General features: G+C 34.1%; 4 protein-coding genes across 6 annotated transcripts in view; 1 reads left to right on the top strand and 3 right to left on the bottom strand.

Annotated features, from left to right (window-relative positions):
* The window catches only part of LOC130806128 (MAP3K epsilon protein kinase 1-like), a 47,987-nt gene extending 42,904 nt beyond the window's left edge, over positions 1-5,083 (top strand). For both annotated transcript variants that reach the window (XM_057671073.1, XM_057671074.1), the window contains exons 24-25: positions 3,543-3,657; positions 4,696-5,083. In XM_057671073.1, the coding sequence (XP_057527056.1) occupies positions 3,543-3,657; positions 4,696-4,878 (298 nt within the window). In that variant the 3' untranslated portion in view covers positions 4,879-5,083. The remainder of the gene's footprint in view (positions 1-3,542; positions 3,658-4,695) is intronic.
* A 504-nt stretch (positions 5,084-5,587) lies between these two features.
* LOC130806131 (monooxygenase 1-like) lies at positions 5,588-11,009 on the bottom strand. The gene is made up of 6 exons (XM_057671080.1): positions 10,294-11,009; positions 8,239-8,409; positions 8,096-8,146; positions 7,746-7,914; positions 6,962-7,190; positions 5,588-6,637 (listed from the first exon to the last, which is right to left on the bottom strand). Coding segments are annotated over exons 2-6 (882 nt in total). The 5' UTR covers positions 8,241-8,409; positions 10,294-11,009; the 3' UTR covers positions 5,588-6,206.
* A 112-nt stretch (positions 11,010-11,121) lies between these two features.
* Positions 11,122-16,547, bottom strand: LOC130806130 (monooxygenase 1-like). Its single transcript, XM_057671079.1, has 6 exons — positions 15,837-16,547; positions 13,782-13,952; positions 13,639-13,689; positions 13,289-13,457; positions 12,505-12,733; positions 11,122-12,180 (listed from the first exon to the last, which is right to left on the bottom strand). Coding segments are annotated over exons 2-6 (984 nt in total). The 5' UTR covers positions 13,784-13,952; positions 15,837-16,547; the 3' UTR covers positions 11,122-11,647.
* Positions 16,548-16,664: 117 nt separating this feature from the next.
* LOC130806129 (monooxygenase 1-like) lies at positions 16,665-25,942 on the bottom strand. Of its 2 annotated transcripts, XM_057671076.1 has the most exons (9): positions 25,724-25,942; positions 25,058-25,204; positions 24,889-24,939; positions 24,373-24,541; positions 23,589-23,817; positions 22,728-23,264; positions 19,352-19,495; positions 19,182-19,232; positions 18,931-19,000 (listed from the first exon to the last, which is right to left on the bottom strand). In XM_057671076.1, exons 1-6 carry the CDS (start codon positions 25,792-25,794, stop codon positions 22,732-22,734), a joined length of 1,200 nt encoding a protein of 399 aa, XP_057527059.1. In that variant the 5' UTR covers positions 25,795-25,942; the 3' UTR covers positions 18,931-19,000; positions 19,182-19,232; positions 19,352-19,495; positions 22,728-22,731. The 2 variants fall into 2 exon arrangements, with proteins under 2 accessions (XP_057527061.1, XP_057527059.1); XM_057671078.1 differs by lacking the exons at positions 22,728-23,264; positions 23,589-23,817; positions 24,373-24,541; ... (1 more) ...; positions 25,058-25,204; positions 25,724-25,942 and adding exons at positions 16,665-17,723; positions 18,048-18,276; positions 21,378-22,088 and having other exon boundaries at positions 18,832-19,000; positions 19,325-19,495.
* Between the last annotated feature and the right edge of the window lie 98 nt (positions 25,943-26,040).

Genomic DNA, 26,040 nt, shown 5'->3' with positions numbered 1-26,040 from the left:
TATAGGTCCTATCAAGATGATATGGTCGATAAAACATCCTTATCTAGGTATTTGGGGTAATAAATCCTTCTTATTAGGATATTTAGGATGATGACTTTTCGCACCCTATGAAAAGGGCTCTATGAACTCATTTTTCGGCCTCCTTTGTGTCAATTATAGTTTTCTAGGACACGTGATGAACCAATTAGGATTCCTATAGTGCGATCTCACATTGCATAAAAAAGTCTCAAAACACCCCAAAAGCGTGATTTGTAGCCTTCTAAATAGGGTACTCGGGACTATCTTGTGTCCCAATTCCGAATTCTCCAAAACTTTTCACACACTCTTTAGAGGCTTTTTTGGGATATTTGGGATTGCAAAACCTCGTATTTGTAGACAAATTATTCACAAATAATTTTTTTTTTCTGTTTACTAAGACATAGAATGGAGCTCTTTGAGCTCATCTTATGGCCTTTCTATGTCATTTTATGTTTTTTAGGGGATACGACGCCCCACTGAGGATTCCTGTACTACATTTTCACGTTGCTACAAAAATTTTCTAAAGCACTCAAAAGGAGTGATTCGTAGGCTTTGAAATGCGTTTTTCATGACCTATTGTGACTCTGAATCCTCCATAATTTTTTCCACGCTCTTTATAGGTACTTTAAGGATTTAGGGTGATAAAATCTTATTATCACGATATTTTGTGTGATAAAACCTCCTAATCATGATATTCAGGGTGACAACTTTTCCCACTATGAAATGAGCTCATTGTACTAAGTAGGTGCCCTTCTTGGTGTCATTTATAGTTTTCTAAGGCACGTGGTAACCCAATTACGATTCCTATATTGCATCCTCACATTGCAAAAAAAAGTTTCCAAAACACCCTGAAAACGTGAATAATAGCCTTTGAAATTGGGTACTCGGGGACTGACTCGATGTCTGGCTCGAAAATTCTCAAAACATTTCCCACTCTATCTAGAGCTTATTTCTTAATATTTGACAGGCTAAAAACTCTTCAGTGTAAACAAATTGCTCACATTTATGTTTAAGTACGTCTACTTGGACATAGAATAAAGCTCTTTGAGCTCATCATTGATCTTTTTGGTATTATTTTTAGTTTTCTAGGGCATGGGATGCCACATCAAGGAATCCTATACTGCATTCGTACTTTGCCACAGAAAAAATTTCAAGCTACCAAGAAAGTGAGATTTATAACTTTTAAAATCGCGTTTTCGTGTCCTTTTTCGAACCTAGCTCATATTTCTCCATTCCTTTTTAACACTTATAGGTCCTATCAAGATGATATGGTCGATAAAACATCCTTATCTAGGTATTTGGGGTAATAAATCCTTCTTATTAGGATATTTAGGATAAATACTTTTCGCACCCTATGAAAAGGGCTCTATGAACTCATTTTTCGGCCTCCTTTGTGTCAATTATAGTTTTCTAGGACACGTGTTTAACCAATTAGGATTCCTATAGTGCGATCTCACATTGCATAAAAAAGTCTCAAAACACCCCAAAAGCGTGACTTGTAGCCTTCTAAATAGGGTACTCGGGACTATCTTGGGTCCCAATTCCGAATTCTCCAAAACTTTTCACACACTCTTTAGAGGCTTTTTTGGGATATTTGGGATTGCAAAACCTCGTATTTTTAGACAAATTATTCACAAATAATTTTTTTTTTCTGTTTACTAAGACATAGAATGGAGCTCTTTGAGCTCATCTTATGGCCTTTCTATGTCATTTTATGTTTTTTAGGGGATACGACGCCCCACTGAGGATTCCTGTACTACATTTTCACGTTGCTACAAAAATTTTCTAAAGCACTCAAAAGGCGTGATTCGTAGGCTTTGAAATGCGTTTTTCATGACCTATTGTGACTCTGAATCCTCCATAATTTTTTCCACGCTCTTTATAGGTACTTTAAGGATTTAGGGTGATAAAATCTTATTATCACGATATTTTGTGTGATAAAACCTCCTAATCATGATATTCAGGGTGACAACTTTTCCCACTATGAAATGAGCTCATTGTACTAAGTATGTGTCCTTCTTGGTGTCATTTATAGTTTTCTAAGGCACGTGGTAACCCAATTACGATTCCTATATTGCATCCTCACATTGGAAAAAAAAAGTTTCCAAAACACCCTGAAAACGTGAATAATAGCCTTTGAAATTGGGTACTCGGGGACTGACTCGATGTCTGGCTCGAAAATTCTCAAAACATTTCCCACTCTATCTAGAGCTTATTTCTTAATATTTGACAGGCTAAAAACTCTTCAGTGTAAACAAATTGCTCACATTTATGTTTAAGTACGTCTACTTGGACATAGAATAAAGCTCTTTGAGCTCATCATTGATCTTTTTGGTATTATTTTTAGTTTTCTAGGGCATGGGATGCCACATCAAGGATTCCTATACTGCATTCGTACTTTGCCACAGAAAAAATTTCAAGCTACCAAGAAAGTGAGATTTATAACTTTTAAAATCGGGTTTTCATGTCCTTTTTCGAACCTAGCTCATATTTCTCCATTCCTTTTTAACACTTATAGGTCCTATCAAGATGATATGGTCGATAAAACATCCTTATCTAGGTATTTGGGGTAATAAATCCTTCTTATTAGGATATTTAGGATAAATACTTTTCGCACACTATGAAAAGGGCTCTATGAACTCATTACTCGGCCTCCTTTGTGTCAATTATAGTTTTCTAGGACACGTGATGAACCAATTAGGATTCCTATAGTGCGATCTCACATTGCATAAAAAAGTCTCAAAACACCCCAAAAGCGTGACTTATAGCCTTCTAAATAGGGTACTCGGGACTATCTTGGGTCCCAGTTCCGAATTCTCCAAAACTTTTTACACACTCTTTAGAGGTTCTCAGGACATTTGGGATTTTAAAATCTCGTAAGTGTAGACAAATTATTCACATATAAATTTTTTTCTAGTCTACTAAAACAATGAATGGTTTTCTTTGAGCTCATTATATGGCCTTTTTGTGTCATTTTTTGCTTTTTAGCCTCTCATATTACTGATACGGGACTCAATCCTTTTGCCTTCTAATTGGATCATAATGTTCCATCATGCTCCACAATATATGTGTCCTAGCAGGCAAACACTATACTGCATTCTAATTGATGGTTGAAAAGTGTGGGTGATTAACTGTGATTCCAATTGCTGGTCTTTTGGGACTTGGGAGTACGCCCAGCTTTGAAATTTTGAGCCCTATAGCTAACTTGGAGACAGATATTCTATAATTCTTTATAACCCCAAATGCCTGCCACAGGATTAGCTGGTGATTGGCCCTTTCTTATGCTGGTTTATTGAAGTTTAGGTTACTATGACATGGTAATAAATATTTGACACGTTATCTTTCGAGTACAGTTTGAATTTGGGTCATTTTTTGTAGTTTTCCTAGTTTATGCATAATCGATGAGAACTAAGTGTATGTCAAGTTCTCATATTAGATGACACCTGGCAGTTACTGCGCTTATATTTGCAAGCATCCTGGTGTCCTGCAGTGTTCTGGAACTGTCATAATATTTCTAAATGCAGGAAATCACCCCGGATAAACACAACATTAGCTGTCAATGGCTTGACACCATTGCTTGTTGCAAAGCTAGATCACCAGGATGCTATAGCTCGTTTAAATTTGCTCAAGATAATCAAGGTGGGATTCGTGACCATTCAATTTTTACTTTGTGTTGCATATCTGGATTCTTCATTTGATTTTGGAAAAATCTGATTTTTTTATTATTTTTATTGGCGGTTAACACTTTATTTCTTGATTTAAAAAAGTATGGTATGCTTATGTTTAAAGCTGCTTTGAGAGAAACAATGAAGTGCTTGGTTTGCTATTCTCCTGCTTTATTAATTTCCCAGTAAATGTAGGTATTTCAGTGTTCTTCTTGGTGGCATGCCTACCTTTTTTTGTTGATTATCATTAGGATTCAAATTAGCAATTACATTATTTGTTGAGAAGCTGCAAGTCCCGTAACTCACTGCCTTAAATTCTATGGTGACCATATTATGTCTACTTCAGTCACGATTTCTTGTTCTCGTGGAATTCTGGTATCATATAGTTCCATCAGTTCGGAGTTTAATGCTTTAAAATTGAAAATATGGAGTGCATATGAATTATGAAAGGATCTCCTGAAATTTGAAGCAAAATTTTGATAAATTATACTGTACCGTAAAAATCCAAGGTCTTTGTGTTCTTACAGAAGTATATTCCATTTTCAACTATCAGCGACCTCTTGTGTTCTCTTCAACTTCATTGAAAGAGTCATCATCCATGACTTTTAGATTATGGTAAAATCAAATTAAAACGCACGCATTATTATTGATTGTGAAATGGATCGTAGGTCAGTAGGGACTTCTCAATTATTACTGGGGTTTGGTTTTGTGCTTCTACATTCTGATACCATTCGGTATCAGGCAATCGTGCTTCTGATGATGATGCTTTTTGTATACATGATAAAAACTATTTTGGCTTATCTGTTGATGCGTTATTAAGTATTCATAAATTTGGACTATGGTTGAATTGATGCCAAAGATCTATAGATGTGCATTTGCACGGGATTTATGTCTGCGAACTCTAATTTTAGGAGAATGTTGCTGCTGTATTTTTGCTGTGCATCAAGATTCAAGATGATGGGGTTTATATATTTAATTTCTCTGACTTATACATGTTTACATTATTGTGCAGGCTGTTTATGAGCATCATCCCCGACCAAAACAATTGATCGTGAAAAATGATCTTCCCCAGAAGCTCCAAAATTTGATCGAGGAGCGAAGAGATGGGCAGAGATCGGGTGGCGGTGGCCAAGTCTTGGTTAAGCAGATGGCTACTTCATTACTTAAGGCACTCCATATTAACACAGTTTTGTAAATTAGTTATCTATAGCTATCTTTCTTTAACCTTTATATTCACTTTTTTAGGTTATTTGTGTAATTATCACTGGGCTTGTTGAGTTCTCTGATCAAGTGTCAAATATGTGAAAATCGAAAGATGTTCTGTGGATTTCTTCCAAAAATATCTGAATTCACATCTGTTACCAAATTTATATCCCCTTCTTTTAGGGTTTTTATCCCAATTCCACAACAATCCCATTCTTTTATAAGTAAGGTTGTGTACCTCCATTTAGGGATGGGCATGGGTTAGATATGGGTCGGGTCTAGCTAGATCAGATCCATACTCTATTCTTTATTGGGCTCAAACTTAGATCTTGACACTATTTTTTATTGGATTTAGACCCGAATCCATAGGGTTTAAAAATTTTGGACTAAAACCTAAGATTTGGATCTAGGTCCAAAAAAAAAATTTCCTTCAAATTTTTTTTAAAAGATATATTATATAATTTTCGTTCATTTGTATAAAATATTTTAACATTTCAACTAATAAGAATCTTCTAATAGTTTATACTAATTGAGGGGAATATATGAAATTTTTCAAACATTTATTTTCTCATGACGAAATATTCATCAAGCTTTTGATTTTTAAATTGTAGATACAAGTTTACAATGATTACATTTCAAATTAAGTAAACTGAAACGTTTTAAATAATGTAATAATCTAAAATATAACAAAATTTCAAATCAAGTAATTGAATACATATAATAACAAATACATAATTTCCTAAATTCATAGGATCAAAAAATATGTGAATTTTAAGAAAATTTGAATAAAATAAGATTATTTAACAAATTAATTCCAAAAATAAGCTCCGTGAAATTTTAATTCTCAAAATAAACGTCAATACATCCAAACCTAGGCTTGGTATAAGTCGCTGTTAGTAACAGCGAAAGAACAAAAAAAATAACAGTCATATATCGCTGTTATAAACAGCGAAATTAAAAATAAAAATTTTTTTTTAAGTCGCTGTTACTAACAGCGACTTCATGAATTTTAAGTTTTCAGTTCTCAGTTACTTCTTCATTTCAACCTACGAGATTTAGAAGTTGATCAGTTAACCTTAAAGTCGTTGTTACTAACAACGACTTAAGGAGTTAATAGTCAACTCCCTAAGTCGCTGTTAGTAACGACTTATGACTTTAAATTTTTTTTTTTTTTTTTTTGTCATTTGCTGTTAGTAACAGCGACTTACTCCAAGACTAGATTTGGATGTACGAACGCTTATTTTGAAAATTAAGTTTTCACGAAGCTTATTTTTAGAATTAAGTTGTTAAATAATCTTATTTTATTCAAATTTTCTGAATTTAAACACTTCCAAAAAGATATCTTCTTAGATAAGATAAGAGGAATACTCGCCGCCTTCTTTCATTCAAATATTCATCCAGAGCTTCCATAACCTTCTGTCCAGACAATTCCATTATACTCCCCCTCACATTAGCATCAGATATCTTCTTAGATAAACATCTAGCCAAAACAACTGCATCTTCCAAAGCTGCAGACCCGCCCTGCCCAAGGAAAGGACCCATCACATGCCAAGCGTCCCCCGCTACTGTTATACTCTCCCTTCGGAAGTTTCCAGAAAGTAAATTCCATGGGGCACGATATCTCAATCGTGTGAATGATAATGTGCTTAAGTCGCTCTTCTCTATCATATCCACTATGTCCCTCGAGAAACCAGCTATTAGACTTAAGGTCCTCTGTCTTATGGACGCCGGATCCTTTTGCATCTCACCATCTGCTCAAGACAGATCAAATTCTTTTTTATATCAAATTGGTTAACAAGATCAAATGTAATTATGTATCACATCAATCAAACCGGTGAAACACATATTTTCTATTGGAACATATAGTCCCCTCATTTCTTTTGGAGTGTCTCATTCACCTTATCCATAGGACTAATTATGCAAAATTAATTTAAAAAAATTATATTGAGACGAATCAGAACGTATGTATTATGAATAAAATACAAACTAAGAGTGTGATGAATAATGCAACGAAGCAAATAAGCCTCAAAGTCATACTTGAAGCACAATCCAAAAGTAAATAGTTGGTGTTTTACCTCCTTGATTCCAATGAAGAACAACAAACCAGTAAACCGTCTTTTCATCAATTGGAATTCTTCCGATTAAAATCTTTTCCTTTCTTAGTCTCAAAAATTCAGGAGCATATTTAAGTCCATTTGGATAAACAGTTAGGCCTCTAACTGCGCTTCGGGAGAATAACCGTGTAGGCTTTAAGCCAATGTAATTAGAAATAACTGAATTTGATCCGTCACAGCCAATTAACACCTGATTATCCAGTGTAAAATTATGTTAACTTAAACAAGTTCATACATGGAGAAAATAGTATGATTCAAAGAAACACAGTGACAATCAACATCTTGGAATATCAATTTTATACGAAAACCTCATATCACTTTTGAAGTATTCCTATTCATTACTAGAAAATTCATGTAGATACGCGCATGTGGCAATTGATTTTGTACTATAAACAAACAAAACCTTGCAAAATCAAGACCAAAAAAGGGTATTCAATTTTGTGGGTGAAGCAAAGTTGTTGAACTTCGTTTAAACTTCTTGCGAGTGAAGCAAGAAATGAATGTGCAAATCTGCGAGTAAATCAACAAGACAATGGGTTTTCAAGCAAAGTTGTATGAGAGCCCAATCACTCTTACAAATAAGAGTTACGATTCTATTTTCGGGCGCTAATCCACTTGAATATAAAGTACTTTTCTAGTGTGAGAGTAACACAATAATAATCCCAACTGCAATTTCAAACCCAAAATAATAAAATTATGTATCTCTAGCACACATAAGAGCATTATAATTAGGCAATTGAATTACCTTAGCCTTGATTGAGTTCCCATCGTGAAGTTGAAGAACTGAATATGAGCTCGATCTTTCCATATTAACAGACATAACTTGGTAACCATAACGTATAGTCTCCGGTGGTAACACATTGGCTAAGGCTTCAATTAAATCGCTTCGTCTTAAGCAACGAGCCTCTCCATCACTGTGAAAATGCTTTAAAATTTTAGGAATCTTTCTACCCTTTACCGTTAACCAAGCATTTATGTAAGACCCAATCAATCACATAATCATAGAAGATAAAGTAGCATCTTTGTTCCTTCGATTACATCCCTCCTCATAGTAAGACCCAATCAATCACATAATGACAGATTTATAACGATTACCTCAATGGAGTTTCTCGTACAATATTCTTGTCAGCCCAAACATCAACTGCCCTGTAAGATTAAGGATGTCAGACAAATAAAAAGCTTGGAAGTAAAAAGGAAGATATAATATATTATCACAATTGTTGTCTAAGCTAACTTACATTCAAAAAGAGAAATCTAATCGTCACCTTTGAAATTGAATAGCAGTTGATCGAAGGGTAGAATCGATACCAAGCTGGTGAAGAGCACGCCAGCCATTTGGAAAAACGCCACTAGCAGCTTCTGTTGCTCACAATCTATCAGACCTCTCCAACACACACTCAATACGTATCCTACATACCGTAAAACACTAAATTCTTCAGAAACAAAATTTAACTTTTCATTACCATTCAATTTTTCAATCTTATCAAGCTTCTTCAAAGCATCAGAACTTTTTTAGTTCTTTGATTGACTAAATACTACACAAAAAAGGTAGTAAATTTCATCAATCAAAACACTAATTATAATGAAATACCAAGGTAAACCAAATGAACGTGCCTATATACTATACAATCAAACAATGAAATGAATTGACAAGAATCAACCAATTGTTGAATCACACCAGGTGATCGATCAAATGAGTAAAATCTAGAAATTAAACAAACAGTTAAATGAATTGACAAGAATCAAACAAGTATTACTAGATAAATCAACTTTTTCGCAACAAAGATATAAGATTGTGTACATCTGATCTCCTTATTTCACCCCGCTTATTGCAGGAGCCATTTTAATAGAAGGGAATGGGGGTTATGGAACTATGGTAATTTAAGCTACAAATACACTAAAAAATACAACTCAAGTGAAAGCAACCTGTGAAGAACAAGAGCAGTAGCTAAGCCACAAATTCCTCCACCTATAATCACTATATCTATTACTTCCATTGCTCCAATCATCTCTTCTCTCTTTCTTTCTTTTTCTCTCTTCTTACAAGTTATACGACCCTATGATATCTGGGTAAATCATGAAGTACCATAAAAAATACACTAAAAATGTGGCTTATAATTAATACTCCCAACTAGCTAATATCTGCAATATTCAAATACCCAGATGTTTTAAAAAGTACCATAAAAAAATGTCACCCATGATGTAATCAACATTACCATTATCTATTTTGCCCAGCATCTTCATCAATCAACAAACCCATTCTCTGACCCAGATGGCCAAATAGATAAATATATATAGATGGGATAAGTTTTTCGAAGAAATGACTAAAGATTTAGGCTTTTTGATGAATTAATAAAGAATCTGGCCATTTTATGTATGCTTATCCGTTTACTTCAGAATAATTTAAGAACTAATTACTAAACAAACATGGGAAAAAGAAACAGTAGATAATAAAATTAACTAAACATTGCATAACAAATATAGGTTAAATCTTTGAGAAAAGGGCATGAAAATATAATGAAAATGGAAATTTAAACAGGAGGAAATGCAGAGACAAGCGTTGAAGATTTACTAAATCAAAATTATCCTTGTTTGAGAATGTTAACCCAGTCGTTAAATACTTTTCCTATCAATCATCATTCACCATTATGAATTATAATACGGTTCGATTCTGTCATAACATACGGAATGTATTAATTCCTTTTTTTTCTTGCATCTCAACATTTGTTAACCAAGCCAAACACCGTTGTGGACGAAATAACGCTACCAGGAAAATATATATATATATATATGCATCTCGATTTGGTATCGAGTTTTTGAAGACTTAATAGCTAAATGATCTTCAGGATTTTATCAATTTTACAAGGTTGTGTAGATTGTTTATCATAAGTTTTTATCCTAGTTGTTGTAATAGGTTGTTCATTCTTGTTACATCTTTATTTTGTTTAGTGCTTGTTCTCTCTTCAAGTGTATAAAACATATATAACAAAAATCATTACAATGCGCTGATGTGGAACAAATGTCACCCTCAAAGGCAAAGCAAAATACACAAATTGTAATTCATAATCTAAAATCGCAGTAACAACAGCAAAAATGAACAGATTTCAGTACTCCTAGTCACATTAAATTAAGTTTCCAGAAATTGCGAACCAAGACAAGCATTACTTATTTAAAATTATGTAAAAATGACGAACACATAGCAAGTTACATTGAAATTGAGAGAATAAAAATTCAACAGCTTTAAAATCATTCAATCATTCAAAAAGGTAACGAGAATTCGCAGAAATAAAAACCTGAGAGGAACGACGGAGGAAAACGGCAAAATAAGGCAAGGAAGGCGAAGGTGAGAGTTGAGAGATGAGCGCGAAGAGCCGAAAAAACGCCATAGTTGTATAATGAAAAAGTCTGCGTTTTATCTCCGGCGGCTTGAGTAATCGCCTCAAATGTGACGTCTCATTGACGCTGCCGGAGTGTCAGGAATGACGACGGAATCGGAGCAATGGATCAACACCATTCACAGAGAAGAGATATGCCCATTTATAGAGACTATAGAATAGGTCAGCCGGCAGGGTGGGTTTATACTTCTTATAGTTGCTTTGTTGTGTCGGGGAATCGGGGTGATGTTTTGGCGGTAAGATATCGAAATTTTGAATTCAATAAGCGAAAAAATAAAAAACATTAACAAAATAATTTAAGTTTCAAATTTATTCCAAAATTAAGCGTGAAATTCTTAAACCTGAGGTTTGAGGCTGTTCGCAATTACTAACTGCAAACAGGTCAAGAAAGACAAAATAGTTGTTCACAGTTATTTACTACGAACAGTTATTTTGACTTGTTTTTGTGCAGCATGCTGTTCGCAGTTAGTAACTGCAAACAGCTATTTTGTCTTTTTTGACCTGTTCGCAGTTAGTCCCCAAACCTCAGATTTAGGAAGTTCACGCTTACTTTTGAAATAAGTTTGAAACTTAGATTATTTTGTTAATTTTTTTTATTTTTTCACTTATTGATTTCAAATTTTCTAAAATATCTCATTAGTGGATTTTTGATTAACTGGATATCTTCCAGAAATATCATCTAAATTCACATTTGTTACCAGAGTTATTTCCCCTTCTTTTAGGGTTTTTATCCTAATTCTACAACAATCCCATTCTTTTTTGAGTAAGGTTGTAAAAAAATAAAAAATATAGTTTCGGGTAAACTTAATTCTAAAAATATACGTTTTTATGTCCGATCCTAAGGTTAGGTATGTTCGCATTTATTAACTGCGAACAAAAAAATGGTCAAAAATTGTCAAAATTGTTTGTTCGCAATAAGTAACTGCGAACAAAAAAAAGACAATGTCATAACGTTTGAAGGGACGGAAAAGTGGAAATCATGTTTGTTCACAGTTACCAACTGCGAACAATAATGTTTTTGTTTTTTTCGTCCCTTTCACCATTTCGCTATCACCGTTACCACATATCGTAGTTATAATTACCGCATAAATTTCATTACCGCATATCACCATTTCGCTATCACGATCATGACTGTTAACAAAATTTTGCACTATGGTTTTCTCAAAAGAACGTACATCCAACATGAAATTCAGAAACTTCAATTCTGACTACACCAAAATTACACGGCTTCAAGAAAACAAGACTCACCAACTCAGAGTTCACCACAATCATACTGAATGTGTTTCAACGAATCTCGAAAGAAAACGGTGATCATAATGATGCACAGAAATCTCAACGGAAAAGAGGTATCGTCTACTAACAGTAAACCTCGAAGGTATGTAAACAAAGATAAGAGGAATACTCGTCGCCTTCTTTCATTCAAATATTCATCCAAAGCTTCCATAACCTTCTGTCCAGACAATTCCATTATACTCCCCCTCACATTAGCATCAGATATCTTCTTAGATAAACATCTAGCCAAAACAACTGCATCTTCCAAAGCTGCAGACCCGCCCTGCCCAAGGAAAGGACCCATCACATGCCAAGCGTCCCCCGCTACTGTTATACTCTCCCTTCGGAAGTTTCCAGAAAGTAAATTCCATGGGGCACGATATCTCAATCGTGTGAATGATAATGTGCTTAAGTCGCTCTTCTCTATCATATCCACTATGTCCCTCGAGAAACCAGCTATTAGACTTAAGGTCCTCTGTCTTATGGACGCCGGATCCTTTTGCATCTCACCATCTGCTCAAGACAGATCAAATTCTTTTTTATATCAAATTGGTTAACAAGATCAAATGTAATTATGTATCACATCAATCAAACCGGTGAAACACATATTTTCTATTGGAACATATAGTCCCCTCATTTCTTTTGGAGTGTCTCATTCACCTTATCCATAGGACTAATTATGCAAAATTAATTTAAAAAAATTATATTGAGACGAATCAGAACGTATGTATTATGAATAAAATACAAACTAAGAGTGTGATGAATAATGCAACGAAGCAAATAAGCCTCAAAGTCATACTTGAAGCACAATCCAAAAGTAAATAGTTGGTGTTTTACCTCCTTGATTCCAATGAAGAACAACAAACCAGTAAACCGTCTTTTCATCAATTGGAATTCTTCCGATTAAAATCTTTTCCTTTCTTAGTCTCAAAAATTCAGGAGCATATTTAAGTCCATTTGGATAAACAGTTAGGCCTCTAACTGCGCTTCGGGAGAATAACCGTGTAGGCTTTAAGCCAATGTAATTAGAAATAACTGAATTTGATCCGTCACAGCCAATTAACACCTGATTATCCAGTGTAAAATTATGTTAACTTAAACAAGTTCATACATGGAGAAAATAGTATGATTCAAAGAAACACAGTGACAATCAACATCTTGGAATATCAATTTTATACGAAAACCTCATATCACTTTTGAAGTATTCCTATTCATTACTAGAAAATTCATGTAGATACGCGCATGTGGCAATTGATTTTGTACTATAAACAAACAAAACCTTGCAAAATCAAGACCAAAAAAGGGTATTCAATTTTGTGGGTGAAGCAAAGTTGTTGAACTTCGTTTAAACTTCTTGCGAGTGAAGCAAGAAATGAATGTGCAAATCTGCGAGTAAATCAACAAGACAATGGGTTTTCAAGCAAAGTTGTATGAGAGCCCAATCACTCTTACAAATAAGAGTTACGATTCTATTTTCGGGCGCTAATCCACTTGAATATAAAGTACTTTTCTAGTGTGAGAGTAACACAATAATAATCCCAACTGCAATTTCAAACCCAAAATAATAAAACTATGTATCTCTAGCACACATAAGAGCATTATAATTAGGCAATTGAATTACCTTAGCCTTGATTGAGTTCCCATCGTGAAGTTGAAGAACTGAATATGAGCTCGATCTTTCCATATTAACAGACATAACTTGGTAACCATAACGTATAGTCTCCGGTGGTAACACATTGGCTAAGGCTTCAATTAAATCGCTTCGTCTTAAGCAACGAGCCTCTCCATCACTGTGAAAATGCTTTAAAATTTTAGGAATCTTTCTACCCTTTACCGTTAACCAAGCATTTATGTAAGACCCAATCAATCACATAATCATAGAAGATAAAGTAGCATCTTTGTTCCTTCGATTACATCCCTCCTCATAGTAAGACCCAATCAATCACATAATGACAGATTTATAACGATTACCTCAATGGAGTTTCTCGTACAATATTCTTGTCAGCCCAAACATCAACTGCCCTGTAAGATTAAGGATGTCAGACAAATAAAAAGCTTGGAAGTAAAAAGGAAGATATAATATATTATCACAATTGTTGTCTAAGCTAACTTACATTCAAAAAGAGAAATCTAATCGTCACCTTTGAAATTGAATAGCAGTTGATCGAAGGGTAGAATCGATACCAAGCTGGTGAAGAGCACGCCAGCCATTTGGAAAAACGCCACTAGCAGCTTCTGTTGCTCACAATCTATCAGACCTCTCCAACACACACTCAATACGTATCCTACATACCGTAAAACACTAAATTCTTCAGAAACAAAATTTAACTTTTCATTACCATTCAATTTTTCAATCTTATCAAGCTTCTTCAAAGCATCAGAACTTTTTTAGTTCTTTGATTGACTAAATACTACACAAAAAAGGTAGTAAATTTCATCAATCAAAACACTAATTATAATGAAATACCAAGGTAAACCAAATGAACGTGCCTATATACTATACAATCAAACAATGAAATGAATTGACAAGAATCAACCAATTGTTGAATCACACCAGGTGATCGATCAAATGAGTAAAATCTAGAAATTAAACAAACAGTTAAATGAATTGACAAGAATCAAACAAGTATTACTAGATAAATCAACTTTTTCGCAACAAAGATATAAGATTGTGTACATCTGATCTCCTTATTTCACCCCGCTTATTGCAGGAGCCATTTTAATAGAAGGGAATGGGGGTTATGGAACTATGGTAATTTAAGCTACAAATACACTAAAAAATACAACTCAAGTGAAAGCAACCTGTGAAGAACAAGAGCAGTAGCTAAGCCACAAATTCCTCCACCTATAATCACTATATCTATTACTTCCATTGCTCCAATCATCTCTTCTCTCTTTCTTTCTTTTTCTCTCTTCTTACAAGTTATACGACCCTATGATATCTGGGTAAATCATGAAGTACCATAAAAAATACACTAAAAATGTGGCTTATAATTAATACTCCCAACTAGCTAATATCTGCAATATTCAAATACCCAGATGTTTTAAAAAGTACCATAAAAAAATGTCACCCATGATGTAATCAACATTACCATTATCTATTTTGCCCAGCATCTTCATCAATCAACAAACCCATTCTCTGACCCAGATGGCCAAATAGATAAATATATATAGATGGGATAAGTTTTTCGAAGAAATGACTAAAGATTTAGGCTTTTTGATGAATTAATAAAGAATCTGGCCATTTTATGTATGCTTATCCGTTTACTTCAGAATAATTTAAGAACTAATTACTAAACAAACATGGGAAAAAGAAACAGTAGATAATAAAATTAACTAAACATTGCATAACAAATATAGGTTAAATCTTTGAGAAAAGGGCATGAAAATATAATGAAAATGGAAATTTAAACAGGAGGAAATGCAGAGACAAGCGTTGAAGATTTACTAAATCAAAATTATCCTTGTTTGAGAATGTTAACCCAGTCGTTAAATACTTTTCCTATCAATCATCATTCACCATTATGAATTATAATACGGTTCGATTCTGTCATAACATACGGAATGTATTAATTCCTTTTTTTTCTTGCATCTCAACATTTGTTAACCAAGCCAAACACCGTTGTGGACGAAATAACGCTACCAGGAAAATATATATATATATATATGCATCTCGATTTGGTATCGAGTTTTTGAAGACTTAATAGCTAAATGATCTTCAGGATTTTATCAATTTTACAAGGTTGTGTAGATTGTTTATCATAAGTTTTTATCCTAGTTGTTGTAATAGGTTGTTCATTCTTGTTACATCTTTATTTTGTTTAGTGCTTGTTCTCTCTTCAAGTGTATAAAACATATATAACAAAAATCATTACAATGCGCTGATGTGGAACAAATGTCACCCTCAAAGGCAAAGCAAAATACACAAATTGTAATTCATAATCTAAAATCGCAGTAACAACAGCAAAAATGAACAGATTTCAGTACTCCTAGTCACATTAAATTAAGTTTCCAGAAATTGCGAACCAAGACAAGCATTACTTATTTAAAATTATGTAAAAATGACGAACACATAGCAAGTTACATTGAAATTGAGAGAATAAAAATTCAACAGCTTTAAAATCATTCAATCATTCAAAAAGGTAACGAGAATTCGCAGAAATAAAAACCTGAGAGGAACGACGGAGGAAAACGGCAAAATAAGGCAAGGAAGGCGAAGGTGAGAGTTGAGAGATGAGCGCGAAGAGCCGAAAAAACGCCATAGTTGTATAATGAAAAAGTCTGCGTTTTATCTCCGGCGGCTTGAGTAATCGCCTCAAATGTGACGTCTCATTGACGCTGCCGGAGTGTCAGGAATGACGACGGAATCGGAGCAATGGATCAACACCATTCACAGAGAAGAGATATGCCCATTTATAGAGACTATAGAATAGGTCAGCCGGCAGGGTGGGTTTATACTTCTTATAGTTGCTTTGTTGTGTCGGGGAATCGGGGTGATGTTTTGGCGGTAAGATATCGAAATTTTGAATTCAATAAGCGAAAAAATAAAAAACATTAACAAAATAATTTAAGTTTCAAATTTATTCCAAAATTAAGCGTGAAATTCTTAAACCTGAGGTTTGAGGCTGTTCGCAATTACTAACTGCAAACAGGTCAAGAAAGACAAAATAGTTGTTCACAGTTATTTACTACGAACAGTTATTTTGACTTGTTTTTGTGCAGCATGCTGTTCGCAGTTAGTAACTGCAAACAGCTATTTTGTCTTTTTTGACCTGTTCGCAGTTAGTCCCCAAACCTCAGATTTAGGAAGTTCACGCTTACTTTTGAAATAAGTTTGAAACTTAGATTATTTTGTTAATTTTTTTTATTTTTTCACTTATTGATTTCAAATTTTCTAAAATATCTCATTAGTGGATTTTTGATTAACTGGATATCTTCCAGAAATATCATCTAAATTCACATTTGTTACCAGAGTTATTTCCCCTTCTTTTAGGGTTTTTATCCTAATTCTACAACAATCCCATTCTTTTTTGAGTAAGGTTGTAAAAAAATAAAAAATATAGTTTCGGGTAAACTTAATTCTAAAAATATACGTTTTTATGTCCGATCCTAAGGTTAGGTATGTTCGCATTTATTAACTGCGAACAAAAAAATGGTCAAAAATTGTCAAAATTGTTTGTTCGCAATAAGTAACTGCGAACAAAAAAAAGACAATGTCATAACGTTTGAAGGGACGGAAAAGTGGAAATCATGTTTGTTCACAGTTACCAACTGCGAACAATAATGTTTTTGTTTTTTTCGTCCCTTTCACCATTTCGCTATCACCGTTACCACATATCGTAGTTATAATTACCGCATAAATTTCATTACCGCATATCACCATTTCGCTATCACGATCATGACTGTTAACAAAATTTTGCACTATGGTTTTCTCAAAAGAACGTACATCCAACATGAAATTCAGAAACTTCAATTCTGACTACACCAAAATTACACGGCTTCAAGAAAACAAGACTCACCAACTCAGAGTTCACCACAATCATACTGAATGTGTTTCAACGAATCTCGAAAGAAAACGGTGATCATAATGATGCACAGAAATCTCAACGGAAAAGAGGTATCGTCTACTAACAGTAAACCTCGAAGGTATGTAAACAAAGATAAGAGGAATACTCGTCGCCTTCTTTCATTCAAATATTCATCCAAAGCTTCCATAACCTTCTGTCCAGACAATTCCATTATACTCCCCCTCACATTAGCATCAGATATCTTCTTAGATAAACATCTAGCCAAAACAACTGCATCTTCCAAAGCTGCAGACCCGCCCTGCCCAAGGAAAGGACCCATCACATGCCAAGCGTCCCCCGCTACTGTTATACTCTCCCTTCGGAAGTTTCCAGAAAGTAAATTCCATGGGGCACGATATCTCAATCGTGTGAATGATAATGTGCTTAAGTCGCTCTTCTCTATCATATCCACTATGTCCCTCGAGAAACCAGCTATTAGACTTAAGGTCCTCTGTCTTATGGACGCCGGATCCTTTTGCATCTCACCATCTGCTCAAGACAGATCAAATTCTTTTTTATATCAAATTGGTTAACAAGATCAAATGTAATTATGTATCACATCAATCAAACCGGTGAAACACATATTTTCTATTGGAACATATAGTCCCCTCATTTCTTTTGGAGTGTCTCATTCACCTTATCCATAGGACTAATTATGCAAAATTAATTTAAAAAAATTATATTGAGACGAATCAGAACGTATGTATTATGAATAAAATACAAACTAAGAGTGTGATGAATAATGCAACGAAGCAAATAAGCCTCAAAGTCATACTTGAAGCACAATCCAAAAGTAAATAGTTGGTGTTTTACCTCCTTGATTCCAATGAAGAACAACAAACCAGTAAACCGTCTTTTCATCAATTGGAATTCTTCCGATTAAAATCTTTTCCTTTCTTAGTCTCAAAAATTCAGGAGCATATTTAAGTCCATTTGGATAAACAGTTAGGCCTCTAACTGCGCTTCGGGAGAATAACCGTGTAGGCTTTAAGCCAATGTAATTAGAAATAACTGAATTTGATCCGTCACAGCCAATTAACACCTGATTATCCAGTGTAAAATTATGTTAACTTAAACAAGTTCATACATGGAGAAAATAGTATGATTCAAAGAAACACAGTGACAATCAACATCTTGGAATATCAATTTTATACGAAAACCTCATATCACTTTTGAAGTATTCCTATTCATTACTAGAAAATTCATGTAGATACGCGCATGTGGCAATTGATTTTGTACTATAAACAAACAAAACCTTGCAAAATCAAGACCAAAAAAGGGTATTCAATTTTGTGGGTGAAGCAAAGTTGTTGAACTTCGTTTAAACTTCTTGCGAGTGAAGCAAGAAATGAATGTGCAAATCTGCGAGTAAATCAACAAGACAATGGGTTTTCAAGCAAAGTTGTATGAGAGCCCAATCACTCTTACAAATAAGAGTTACGATTCTATTTTCGGGCGCTAATCCACTTGAATATAAAGTACTTTTCTAGTGTGAGAGTAACACAATAATAATCCCAACTGCAATTTCAAACCCAAAATAATAAAACTATGTATCTCTAGCACACATAAGAGCATTATAATTAGGCAATTGAATTACCTTAGCCTTGATTGAGTTCCCATCGTGAAGTTGAAGAACTGAATATGAGCTCGATCTTTCCATATTAACAGACATAACTTGGTAACCATAACGTATAGTCTCCGGTGGTAACACATTGGCTAAGGCTTCAATTAAATCGCTTCGTCTTAAGCAACGAGCCTCTCCATCACTGTGAAAATGCTTTAAAATTTTAGGAATCTTTCTACCCTTTACCGTTAACCAAGCATTTATGTAAGACCCAATCAATCACATAATCATAGAAGATAAAGTAGCATCTTTGTTCCTTCGATTACATCCCTCCTCATAGTAAGACCCAATCAATCACATAATGACAGATTTATAACGATTACCTCAATGGAGTTTCTCGTACAATATTCTTGTCAGCCCAAACATCAACTGCCCTGTAAGATTAAGGATGTCAGACAAATAAAAAGCTTGGAAGTAAAAAGGAAGATATAATATATTATCACAATTGTTGTCTAAGCTAACTTACATTCAAAAAGAGAAATCTAATCGTCACCTTTGAAATTGAATAGCAGTTGATCGAAGGGTAGAATCGATACCAAGCTGGTGAAGAGCACGCCAGCCATTTGGAAAAACGCCACTAGCAGCTTCTGTTGCTCACAATCTATCAGACCTCTCCAACACACACTCAATACGTATCCTACATACCGTAAAACACTAAATTCTTCAGAAACAAAATTTAACTTTTCATTACCATTCAATTTTTCAATCTTATCAAGCTTCTTCAAAGCATCAGAACTTTTTTAGTTCTTTGATTGACTAAATACTACACAAAAAAGGTAGTAAATTTCATCAATCAAAACACTAATTATAATGAAATACCAAGGTAAACCAAATGAACGTGCCTATATACTATACAATCAAACAATGAAATGAATTGACAAGAATCAACCAATTGTTGAATCACACCAGGTGATCGATCAAATGAGTAAAATCTAGAAATTAAACAAACAGTTAAATGAATTGACAAGAATCAAACAAGTATTACTAGATAAATCAACTTTTTCGCAACAAAGATATAAGATTGTGTACATCTGATCTCCTTATTTCACCCCGCTTATTGCAGGAGCCATTTTAATAGAAGGGAATGGGGGTTATGGAACTATGGTAATTTAAGCTACAAATACACTAAAAAATACAACTCAAGTGAAAGCAACCTGTGAAGAACAAGAGCAGTAGCTAAGCCACAAATTCCTCCACCTATAATCACTATATCTATTACTTCCATTGCTCCAATCATCTCTTCTCTCTTTCTTTCTTTTTCTCTCTTCTTACAAGTTATACGACCCTATGATATCTGGGTAAATCATGAAGTACCATAAAAAATACACTAAAAATGTGGCTTATAATTAATACTCCCAACTAGCTAATATCTGCAATATTCAAATACCCAGATGTTTTAAAAAGTACCATAAAAAAATGTCACCCATGATGTAATCAACATTACCATTATCTATTTTGCCCAGCATCTTCATCAATCAACAAACCCATTCTCTGACCCAGATGGCCAAATAGATAAATATATATAGATGGGATAAGTTTTTCGAAGAAATGACTAAAGATTTAGGCTTTTTGATGAATTAATAAAGAATCTGGCCATTTTATGTATGCTTATCCGTTTACTTCAGAATAATTTAAGAACTAATTACTAAACAAACATGGGAAAAAGAAACAGTAGATAATAAAATTAACTAAACATTGCATAACAAATATAGGTTAAATCTTTGAGAAAAGGGCATGAAAATATAATGAAAATGGAAATTTAAACAGGAGGAAATGCAGAGACAAGCGTTGAAGATTTACTAAATCAAAATTATCCTTGTTTGAGAATGTTAACCCAGTCGTTAAATACTTTTCCTATCAATCATCATTCACCATTATGAATTATAATACGGTTCGATTCTGTCATAACATACGGAATGTATTAATTCCTTTTTTTTCTTGCATCTCAACATTTGTTAACCAAGCCAAACACCGTTGTGGACGAAATAACGCTACCAGGAAAATATATATATATATATGCATCTCGATTTGGTATCGAGTTTTTGAAGACTTAATAGCTAAATGATCTTCAGGATTTTATCAATTTTACAAGGTTGTGTAGATTGTTTATCATAAGTTTTTATCCTAGTTGTTGTAATAGGTTGTTCATTCTTGTTACATCTTTATTTTGTTTAGTGCTTGTTCTCTCTTCAAGTGTATAAAACATATATAACAAAAATCATTACAATGCGCTGATGTGGAACAAATGTCACCCTCAAAGGCAAAGCAAAATACACAAATTGTAATTCATAATCTAAAATCGCAGTAACAACAGCAAAAATGAACAGATTTCAGTACTCCTAGTCACATTAAATTAAGTTTCCAGAAATTGCGAACCAAGACAAGCATTACTTATTTAAAATTATGTAAAAATGACGAACACATAGCAAGTTACATTGAAATTGAGAGAATAAAAATTCAACAGCTTTAAAATCATTCAATCATTCAAAAAGGTAACGAGAATTCGCAGAAATAAAAACCTGAGAGGAACGACGGAGGAAAACGGCAAAATAAGGCAAGGAAGGCGAAGGTGAGAGTTGAGAGATGAGCGCGAAGAGCCGAAAAAACGCCATAGTTGTATAATGAAAAAGTCTGCGTTTTATCTCCGGCGGCTTGAGTAATCGCCTCAAATGTGACGTCTCATTGACGCTGCCGGAGTGTCAGGAATGACGACGGAATCGGAGCAATGGATCAACACCATTCACAGAGAAGAGATATGCCCATTTATAGAGACTATAGAATAGGTCAGCCGGCAGGGTGGGTTTATACTTCTTATAGTTGCTTTGTTGTGTCGGGGAATCGGGGTGATGTTTTGGCGGTAAGATATCGAAATTTTGAATTCAATAAGCGAAAAAATAAAAAACATTAACAAAATAATTTAAGTTTCAAATTTATTCCAAAATTAAGCGTGAAATTCTTAAACCTGAGGTTTGAGGCTGTTCGCAATTACTAACTGCAAACAGGTCAAGAAAGACAAAATAGTTGTTCACAGTTATTTACTACGAACAGTTATTTTGACTTGTTTTTGTGCAGCATGCTGTTCGCAGTTAGTAACTGCAAACAGCTATTTTGTCTTTTTTGACCTGTTCGCAGTTAGTCCCCAAACCTCAGATTTAGGAAGTTCACGCTTACTTTTGAAATAAGTTTGAAACTTAGATTATTTTGTTAATTTTTTTTATTTTTTCACTTATTGATTTCAAATTTTCTAAAATATCTCATTAGTGGATTTTTGATTAACTGGATATCTTCCAGAAATATCATCTAAATTCACATTTGTTACCAGAGTTATTTCCCCTTCTTTTAGGGTTTTTATCCTAATTCTACAACAATCCCATTCTTTTTTGAGTAAGGTTGTAAAAAAATAAAAAATATAGTTTCGGGTAAACTTAATTCTAAAAATATACGTTTTTATGTCCGATCCTAAGGTTAGGTATGTTCGCATTTATTAACTGCGAACAAAAAAATGGTCAAAAATTGTCAAAATTGTTTGTTCGCAATAAGTAACTGCGAACAAAAAAAAGACAATGTCATAACGTTTGAAGGGACGGAAAAGTGGAAATCATGTTTGTTCACAGTTACCAACTGCGAACAATAATGTTTTTGTTTTTTTCGTCCCTTTCACCATTTCGCTATCACCGTTACCACATATCGTAGTTATAATTACCGCATAAATTTCATTACCGCATATCACCATTTCGCTATCACGATCATGACTGTTAACAAAATTTTGCACTATGGTTTTCTCAAAAGAACGTACATCCAACATGAAATTCAGAAACTTCAATTCTGACTACACCAAAATTACACGGCTTCAAGAAAACAAGACTCACCAACTCAGAGTTCACCACAATCATACTGAATGTGTTTCAACGAATCTCGAAAGAAAACGGTGATCATAATGATGCACAGAAATCTCAACGGAAAAGAGGTATCGTCTACTAACAGTAAACCTCGAAGGTATGTAAACAAAGATAAGAGGAATACTCGTCGCCTTCTTTCATTCAAATATTCATCCAAAGCTTCCATAACCTTCTGTCCAGACAATTCCATTATACTCCCCCTCACATTAGCATCAGATATCTTCTTAGATAAACATCTAGCCAAAACAACTGCATCTTCCAAAGCTGCAGACCCGCCCTGCCCAAGGAAAGGACCCATCACATGCCAAGCGTCCCCCGCTACTGTTATACTCTCCCTTCGGAAGTTTCCAGAAAGTAAATTCCATGGGGCACGATATCTCAATCGTGTGAATGATAATGTGCTTAAGTCGCTCTTCTCTATCATATCCACTATGTCCCTCGAGAAACCAGCTATTAGACTTAAGGTCCTCTGTCTTATGGACGCCGGATCCTTTTGCATCTCACCATCTGCTCAAGACAGATCAAATTCTTTTTTATATCAAATTGGTTAACAAGATCAAATGTAATTATGTATCACATCAATCAAACCGGTGAAACACATATTTTCTATTGGAACATATAGTCCCCTCATTTCTTTTGGAGTGTCTCATTCACCTTATCCATAGGACTAATTATGCAAAATTAATTTAAAAAAATTATATTGAGACGAATCAGAACGTATGTATTATGAATAAAATACAAACTAAGAGTGTGATGAATAATGCAACGAAGCAAATAAGCCTCAAAGTCATACTTGAAGCACAATCCAAAAGTAAATAGTTGGTGTTTTACCTCCTTGATTCCAATGAAGAACAACAAACCAGTAAACCGTCTTTTCATCAATTGGAATTCTTCCGATTAAAATCTTTTCCTTTCTTAGTCTCAAAAATTCAGGAGCATATTTAAGTCCATTTGGATAAACAGTTAGGCCTCTAACTGCGCTTCGGGAGAATAACCGTGTAGGCTTTAAGCCAATGTAATTAGAAATAACTGAATTTGATCCGTCACAGCCAATTAACACCTGATTATCCAGTGTAAAATTATGTTAACTTAAACAAGTTCATACATGGAGAAAATAGTATGATTCAAAGAAACACAGTGACAATCAACATCTTGGAATATCAATTTTATACGAAAACCTCATATCACTTTTGAAGTATTCCTATTCATTACTAGAAAATTCATGTAGATACGCGCATGTGGCAATTGATTTTGTACTATAAACAAACAAAACCTTGCAAAATCAAGACCAAAAAAGGGTATTCAATTTTGTGGGTGAAGCAAAGTTGTTGAACTTCGTTTAAACTTCTTGCGAGTGAAGCAAGAAATGAATGTGCAAATCTGCGAGTAAATCAACAAGACAATGGGTTTTCAAGCAAAGTTGTATGAGAGCCCAATCACTCTTACAAATAAGAGTTACGATTCTATTTTCGGGCGCTAATCCACTTGAATATAAAGTACTTTTCTAGTGTGAGAGTAACACAATAATAATCCCAACTGCAATTTCAAACCCAAAATAATAAAATTATGTATCTCTAGCACACATAAGAGCATTATAATTAGGCAATTGAATTACCTTAGCCTTGATTGAGTTCCCATCGTGAAGTTGAAGAACTGAATATGAGCTTGATCTTTCCATATTAACCGACATAACTTGGTAACCATAACGTATAGTCTCCGGTGGTAACGCATTGGCTAAGGCTTCAATTAAATCGCTTCTTCTTAAGCAACGAGCCTCTCCATCACTGTGAAAATGCTTTAAAATTTTAGGAATCTTTCTACCCTTCACCGTTAACCAAGCATTTATGTATTTTGCTACTATATCATCTTCTTTAATCGCAAAAATTCAAAAAAAAAAATCATTATCACCTCAATTTCGTTTGATTTCCATCAAATAACTCATAGTACAACATAGCATAAATTGAGCAAACAAAACAGAATCTCCGAGAAGTTAAAACCATTCAAAGAGAAGAAATCACAAAAACTATGGCAATAATCATAGAAGATAATGTAGCATCCCTGTTCCTTCGATTACATCCTTCATCGTAGTAAGACCCAATCAATCACATAATGACAGATTTATAACGATTACCTCAATGGAGTTTCTCGTACAATATTTTTGTCAGCCCAAACATCAACTGCCCTGTAAGATTAAGGATGTCAGACAAATAAAAAGCTTGGAAGTAAAAGGAAGATATAATATATTATCAAAATTGTTGTCCAAGCTAATTTACATTCAAAAAGAGAAATCTGATCGTCACCTTTGAAATTGAATAGCAGTTAATCGAAGGGTAGAATCGATACCAAGCTGGTGAAGAGCACGCCAGCCATTTGGGAATACGCCAATAGCAGCTCCGGTTGCTCGCAATCTATCAGACCTCTCCAACACCACACTCTTAATACCTTTCCTACATATCATAAAAACACTAAATTCTTCAGAAACAAAATTTAACTTTTCATTACCATTCAATTTTTCACTCTTATCAAGCTTCTTCAAAGCATCAGAACTTTTTTAGTTCTTTTATTGACTTAAATACTACACAAAAAAGGTAGTAAATTTCATCAATCAAAACACTAACTATAATGAAATACCAAGGTAAACCAAATGAACGTGCCTAAATACTATACAATCAAACAATGAAATGAATTGACAAGAATCAACCAATTGTTGAATCACGCCACGTGATCGATCAAATGAGTAAAATCTAGAAATTAAACAAACAGTTAAATGAATTGACAAGAATCAAACAAGTATTACTAGATAAATCAACTTTTTTGTAACAAAGATATAAGATTGTGTACATCTGATCTCCTTATTTCACCCCGCCTATGCAGGAGCCATTTTAATAGAAGGGAACGGGGGTTATGGAAATATGGTAATTTAAGCTACAAATACACTAAAAAAATACAACTCAAGTGAAAGCAACCTGTGAAGAGCAAGAGCAGTAGCTAAGCCACAAATTCCTCCACCTACAATCACTATATCTATTACTTCCATTGCTGCAATCACCTCTTCTCTCTTTCTTTCTTTTTCTCTCTTCTTACAAGTTATAGGACCCTATGATATCTGGGTAAATCATGAAGTACCATAAAAAATACACTAAAATGTGGGTTATAATTAATACTCCCAACTAACTAATATCTGCAATATTCAAATACCCAGATGTTTTAAAAAGTACCATAAAAAACGTCACCCATGATGTAATCAACATTAACATTATCTATTTTGCCCAGAATCTTCATC

This window comes from Amaranthus tricolor, chromosome 2 (assembly GCF_026212465.1).
Source record: "Amaranthus tricolor cultivar Red isolate AtriRed21 chromosome 2, ASM2621246v1, whole genome shotgun sequence".
NCBI lineage: Eukaryota > Viridiplantae > Streptophyta > Magnoliopsida > Caryophyllales > Amaranthaceae > Amaranthus > Amaranthus tricolor.
This window is presented reverse-complemented; position numbering and strand designations above follow the sequence as displayed.